This window comes from Perkinsus marinus (genome assembly GCF_000006405.1).
Source record: "Perkinsus marinus ATCC 50983 genomic scaffold scf_1104296935302, whole genome shotgun sequence".
Lineage (NCBI taxonomy): Eukaryota > Perkinsozoa > Perkinsida > Perkinsidae > Perkinsus > Perkinsus marinus.
In genome coordinates, this window is record NW_003214508.1 from 1133258 (window position 1) to 1139643 (window position 6386).

At 48.4% G+C, this 6386-nt stretch overlaps 5 protein-coding genes across 5 annotated transcripts in view; 4 read left to right on the forward strand and 1 right to left on the reverse strand.

The window, feature by feature from the left end:
- Nucleotides 1-1047, forward strand: part of Pmar_PMAR003651 (hypothetical protein) — a gene marked incomplete at both ends in the record, with an annotated part of 1522 nt that extends 475 nt beyond the window's left edge. The window contains one exon of the mRNA XM_002784346.1: nt 1-1047. Coding sequence (XP_002784392.1) covers nt 1-1047 — 1047 coding nt within the window.
- A 153-nt stretch (nt 1048-1200) lies between these two features.
- Pmar_PMAR003652 (hypothetical protein) lies at nt 1201-2351 on the forward strand (the record flags this gene model as incomplete). Its single annotated transcript, XM_002784347.1, has 3 exons — nt 1201-2041; nt 2078-2187; nt 2319-2351. 3 exons carry the CDS (start codon nt 1201-1203, stop codon nt 2349-2351), a joined length of 984 nt encoding a protein of 327 aa, XP_002784393.1.
- Nucleotides 2352-2419: 68 nt separating this feature from the next.
- On the forward strand, nt 2420-2944 carry Pmar_PMAR003653 (hypothetical protein; the record flags this gene model as incomplete). Its single annotated transcript, XM_002784348.1, has 1 exon — nt 2420-2944. A coding segment is annotated over one exon (525 nt), but the record flags the coding sequence as incomplete, so codon positions are not given.
- A 1025-nt stretch (nt 2945-3969) lies between these two features.
- Nucleotides 3970-4860, forward strand: Pmar_PMAR003654 (hypothetical protein; the record flags this gene model as incomplete). Its single annotated transcript, XM_002784349.1, has 1 exon — nt 3970-4860. One exon carries the CDS (start codon nt 3970-3972, stop codon nt 4858-4860), a length of 891 nt encoding a protein of 296 aa, XP_002784395.1.
- A 1499-nt stretch (nt 4861-6359) lies between these two features.
- Nucleotides 6360-6386, reverse strand: part of Pmar_PMAR003655 (conserved hypothetical protein) — a gene marked incomplete at both ends in the record, with an annotated part of 518 nt that continues 491 nt past the window's right edge. Inside the window, one exon of the mRNA XM_002784350.1 lies at nt 6360-6386. This exon is cut by the window's right edge and continues 4 nt beyond it. Within this exon, the coding sequence (XP_002784396.1) occupies nt 6360-6386 (27 nt within the window).

Here is a 6386-nt window from a genome sequence, read left to right on the forward strand (position 1 = left end):
CCAGTTAATATTATCGTCGACCGAGCACTAGAGGGTTCATCAATGGCTCAAAAGTTCGGCCCCGCTATTAAAACTTCCCTGGAAAGGAATGGTTTTGCGACTCTCGGTCTGATGGGCTCGATGAATGCAGAGGGTTGTAAATTAATAACTGACGAAGTGACAGCAGACTCTAAGAATCTTGTGCGTGACACTGCTTTGGTCCTGAGCTCATTAACTTCTATGATTAGAGAGGCCAAGCAGGAGCTGGAGTTCCTTTATCAAACGGAGCTCAACGAGGAGAAAGTGAGAACCCGTAAGGCGATTGTGAATTTGCCCAAGGTCATTCGAGAAGCCCAGGATTCCTCATATACCTTATCCATCGGGCCAAACTTGATTGGGTCCGTGGCATGTGTGAAGAAGGTGATAGATCAACCTTTGGCCTACGTTGAGTTGAATGAGTTCCTGTTAGCGAGTCATGCTTATGATGCCGACTTGGAAACGATAACTACAGTGACTGGTGAAGTAGTACAACGCAGGAAGTCAGATGGGAAAAAGCGGCCCATCCACAACGTGGGGGAATGGAACCAATGCTTCCTACGCTACATGATAGCCCTACAGTTATCGGCAACTGGCCGTAAAAGTATTGATTTGGGTTCGCTGCTATCGTATATGTCCCAAGTCTCTCTCTTATTTACGTGCCATCCAATGTCGGTGGTATTCGATGCAGAGGCGAGCCATAGAAGGAGCGGCGCCATGGCGGTTGCAGCAGGAACGGTTTCGATGTCGCAGTTGTTTGGCTCGGAGGCTTATGTTCGTCCCAGATTGGACATGGAAATTAACATTGCTTACAATCAACGCCAACAGAAGAATCGACCTTGGCAGTCTCAAACCGCGAAAGGCCTCGGAAAAGGAAAAGGCGGTAAAGGCAAGGGCGTAGGTATTACTTCTGCCAAAGGTAAAGGCAAAGGAAAGGGCAAGTCACCCCTTCACCGAAGCGAGCCCTATCGCACTAACGACAGACTAGATTCTGGCACAAAGACTGTCGGACCTAGTGATGTCTCTCAGTGATTTTCTGCTACTCTCTAGCTGTTTCAAACCCTACATTGTGTTGAGAGTCCTCCGAAGGACTACCAAGGTTCTCCTACTATAAATTTTATCAAGTATTTAATCTCCCTTTCACCCATGGCTCGTAATCATAATCATCACCATAGCAGGTCCAGTATGGCCAAAACCATACGCAATGCCAAGCGTCATATTCGACGAGAAACTACCTTAACTAACAGAGAGATCCTCGATGAACTAATTCCGCATGATGGCTCTGAGGAAGATTACCGTAGACAGCAGCTGCAATACTATGCTACTCTCGCTCGCAATACTGAGCTGGGCAACGAAGAAGATGTAACGAGCAGTCTTACTGATGGTTCTTCATCTCCAGATCTGTGCTCCTGGTTTGAGATCCTGAAAAGCGATGGTCAGGACTTGCTCATGCTCGCGCCTCTGCGGCAATTATTGGCGACTGCTCTGAAAGAATTGCAGCGTGATGCCTCTCTATGGGAGAGTTTCATCGCTTGGATAGAGTTACCACGAGATAGTCAAGGCCTGCAAGTGGAGTTCCTGGATAAAATGAGGGATTCCATCCAGTCGGCAGGCAATAGGCTGAGAAATAGCTGGGCAACTCTTCTCGATAGCAGTACAGAGCCAGCACCGTCTTCTCCTCTCTGCGTTGATTTACTACACAGTCTAATGACTTCTACTACTAGACCGACGGAGAAGGAAGATCTTCTGATTTGCGATGAGATCTCTCGAGGTTGTAATATTGGTATAAGGAAGCCCATAAAGGCTTCCGGTCTCTGGCCCTCTGATAAAGGTCCCAAATATACCGGTTATGAGCTTGCTTTGTGGGCCGCTGACTCATGGAAGAATTACAAGTCCTGTGAAGAAGCCATTGATAGAGTCCAGCAAAGTCTGGATAAGGAGGTCTCCCTCGGACATATGACAACTCTTCCAGAAATAGCTGAAGATTCCGTTTGCACCAAGATTGCCTGTGTTGTGAAACCATCTGGTAAGTTACGCTTGATCGATGATCTACGTCGCTCAGGTGTTAACGAACAAGTTCGTTGTGAAGAGACTATCTGTCTTCCAGGACTACGTTCTGCGGCATATTTGGTACAGCATTTGAGCGAGACCACTAGTCCGAAGGACCCTTTGGTATGGATTGAAGCAGATATCACGTCTGCCTTTAGACATTTGCCAGTACATATACTTGATCGGAAGTTTCTCGTTAACCATGTTGGCTCTCTCTTCTACCAACATATCCGATTACCATTCGGTCTGCGCAGTTCTCCGCTTCTGTGGTGTCGGCTATTTGGTAGCGTACATCGTCTTGTCAAGAAGCTGATATGTGAAACCTCTATGGATGGCTCGGGTATGATTTATGTAGACGATCTCGGATGGATCGTACCCAAAAGTAAAGCATCTGAGATAACGGCTAAGATCCTTCTTATCTATTCAGCCCTTGGTCTGGACATAGCTTTTGATAAGCTTCGTGTATCATGCACACCTCATAATCTGGGGTTCGAGTGGGACCTAAAGTCTCGCTCAGTGCGTGTACCTGAGGAGAAACGCCTCGCTCTCTTAAAACAGTTGAACTCTTTCGTCTCTGCCCCCGGTAGACGGGTAGCGGTACCTCAGGTGGAGCAGTTAACGGGAAGGCTCACCTGGCTGATGCAAATTACTCCGCGACTGAAAGCGGCCATGGCCCCCTTTTACGCCTTACAAGCAGCGGCGAGGAAGCATGCACTCCGATATGTTACTCTGGGGGACCAGATCTGTCACAGCGCTCAGCTGTATCTGCGTGTACTTTCATCTCCACGTCTGTCGGGGACGACTGCCTCTCAGTTGCTCGGCTGGGTAGCCAAGAAGGATGATCTTTGCTCAGTCGTCGTAACAGACGCGTCACTATCAGGTATTGGTGGGGTAGTCTTCGACTTGGATTCGTCCACGACGGTCCCCAGGGCCTTGAATGTTGAATGGACCATTCAGAATGGTTCTGTACGAAGTATTCTTCGTCACCAGAGTTGTCACAATTCACCACTACAAACCCACCAAGCAGTGCTGATATATGTTCCCTAGAGCTGATAGCTGCTGGTGTGGCCACAACAAAGGCGCTTGAAAGGAATCCAGAGCTGGTTCTCGTCCTTTCTGATAATACGCCCACTGTACATGCCCTACGACGGAACTCTGCGAGAGCTCAGTCTATGAGGTTGATTTTGAGAGCCTTCAACACGCTTAGGCCAATAGGTGGTTTTGTGGTCACAGCATATCATATCCGTGGAGACAATAACAGCCTGGCTGATTTCTTGTCCAGGAATGACAGGCAGACTATTCTTTGCTCCGTACGAAGTCTGGGTATAGAATTCGACGCGGTTCCTATACTGCGCACCTTCCAAACGGCTCTAATCTGAGCTTCTGTTATAACTCTGACTATGGGTGTATTGCGTTCGGGTCTGGGGGACATTTCAAGAAGAGCATTCCTTGGCACCCTTTCAAATGTCATCCCGCAGGGAAAACTTTCCCCTGCAAGCACGACTTTCTATCTCTCGGACTCGGGATCTTCGCCACCAAGTCGTTACGCGGCAATACGTGAGAAGATCGTGCCCGTCTCCTCCAACTCCAAGGCATAGCTCTCAACCCACAACTCGTCTTTCTACGGGCCAAGTAACGAGATGTTTGATGCCGGTAGCGAACAGGAACCACTTCTCAGCCTCATCTCTATCTTCGCCAAGGCCATATTGTCGGCTATTACCTTCGGTGGCAGTACAGGATATCCTATTACACTTGGAAAGCTCACGTGCCCAGTCCACTAACAGGGACCGCAATTCTGTCATTCGCCGATACTGTACTTTCTGCTTGAATCAAGGCCTTACTCCCTTTCCAGCCAGCGTAGACGCGTTGGTGGAATATATTGTCAGTTTAACCAAGTGTGCTCTGATGTATGAAACTATCTATAAGTATGTGAATACTATTAGAATCGAGTCGCGTCTATTTGAGGTTGCTCCCCTCTCGGTGGCAGACGAAGAATATGTTAGGTTGGCCCTCCAGTCTGCCAAACGAATACTCCGAAACCGTAAGCAGAAGCGCACGGTGACTTTGACTCTGGACCAGATCAAGCGTGTTGTCTGTCTGACTCCACCATCAGGGAGAGCAATCAGTGTAGTAGCTTTCTTAACGGGGATATTTTGCTTACTTCGCCTCAAAGAAGTAGCATCTCTCACCCCGGCTGATGTCACGACGAGTTTGTGCGGATCCTACCTCAAAGTATACATAAAGTGCTCTAAGACAGATCAGAGTGGCAGTGGCCAGACCGTCATTTTGGGGTGCAGTCATGGCAAACCTTGTGGCTCACCTTGTGGAGACAGAATTTGCCCCATGCACCGGCTTATGGAAGTGCTGAGCAATGGCCCTGGGATAGCAGCAAAGCCGACTCTTTTCGGCCTGTCCTATAACCAGTTGTCCAAGGACATCAATGCTCTGGTTGAAACCGTTTTCAGGGATACTGACCCGGAGCTGGAGGTTGGACGCAAAACATCACATAGCATGAGGAGAACCGGCGTCTGCCTCCTGGCTGATGCGAAGGTGCCCCTCCATGAAATTGCTGAGTATGGTAGATGGAAGGATGCTACTACGGTCGAGAATGTTTATCTTCGCGATCGATCTCACAGGGCAAGCAGGGAAAAGCATTTCTCTGGAAAGATGCTTGCTTGCCTGGACAGATCTGATATCTTGGTACCGGCGTCAGTAGGAGGTGAGCAAGCATCAGCATCTTCATCATCGGCTGTAGAAGTCGACTTCGTTTGGGATGAGAAACCCATTTCAAATTGACTCTAATCTATGTTTTAATTTGACTAAGTTCCATGATCTTGTTGTGCAATTAATCGATTGATCATCGAGTGAATATACAGGATGGAGTAGTAGTGGGACAGATGGGAGGTAGAGTGTAGGTCTAATCCTTGGCTGTCATATTATGGCATGACAGTCATGGTTTAGGGAGCAGTCTGTGATGATTCCACGCTGCCCTCTTGATTTACAAATAGACCAGCACTCTAGCAGATCGAGGATGTTCACAGCAGGTGGCTATGAGCTAACCCATCCAGATCTCGGTTAGAGCCTATGCTCTCACCAGTCACGGATCTGGAGTTAGCGCTCGCCCGGGTTCCAGTTTAACGGTTATAACCTGCCCGGGCTACGGTTTCATAGAAACCACAAGTTTTATAGCCATTCCTGCCCGTGTCATCCTCGTCTGCCTGTCCCACTCCTCTGTGCATGGGATTTCATGTGACTGATCCCGACTCGTAGGGATCGAGGATAGTGAAATCACACAACTAGAGGTGACACAACAATACACAATAACACAGAATAATATGCGATAATATCATCTAGCTTGCTAGGCTAGTAGGTTTCAAGCACCAACAGCTTCAACAGAATCATCAGTGACTCGATGAAGTCATCAAACCCTCCCTCCCCTTGCCCAGAGGTAGAGTGTAGGTCTAATCCTTGGCTGTCATATTATGGCATGACAGTCATGGTTTAGGGAGCAGTCTGTGATGATTCCACGCTGCCCTCTTGATTTACAAATAGACCAGCACTCTAGCAGATCGAGGATGTTCACAGCAGGTGGCTATGAGCTAACCCATCCAGATCTCGGTTAGAGCCTATGCTCTCACCAGTCACGGATCTGGAGTTAGCGCTCGCCCGGGTTCCAGTTTAACGGTTATAACCTGCCCGGGCTACGGTTTCATAGAAACCACAAGTTTTATAGCCATTCCTGCCCGTGTCATCCTCGTCTGCCTGTCCCACTCCTCTGTGCATGGGATTTCAGCACCCACGATTTTTAACCAGCTTGCCAACGTTGAGGAAATTGGAAGAGTTCAAGTTTTTGTGCGTCGTACGTAAGCACTAACACTTTGTGACGGCGGTGCGTACGCGTCGGCGGTCCAAACGTGAGTGAATTCAAAGTGTTTCATCCCTGTTGTTCAGAGTTATCGTTTTCAGTTTTGTCACATTGCTCCTGGCAACCACCGCCTCAGATTTGTACTACATCACTCACACGGAAAACCTCAACTACTACTAGTACGTATCCTTATGCAAGTCTCCAGTGCAGACAGCTCAACGTTGTCTGATGGTTTCACTACTAGTGACCCCTCTGGTAGGCTGAGTTACCTAAGCAATGATGGCATTCTGAGGGCTACCTCTTCCAGCAGCACTGATGTAACGCCTGAGCTTATCAACACCCACGCGAACTTTCGTCAGAGCCCGCTCTCGAACAACGATATTGGCAATATGAACTGCGATGAGGGCGGGAGGCAACAACAACAACAACTTCATCTCCAACACTCTCCTAAACTGCA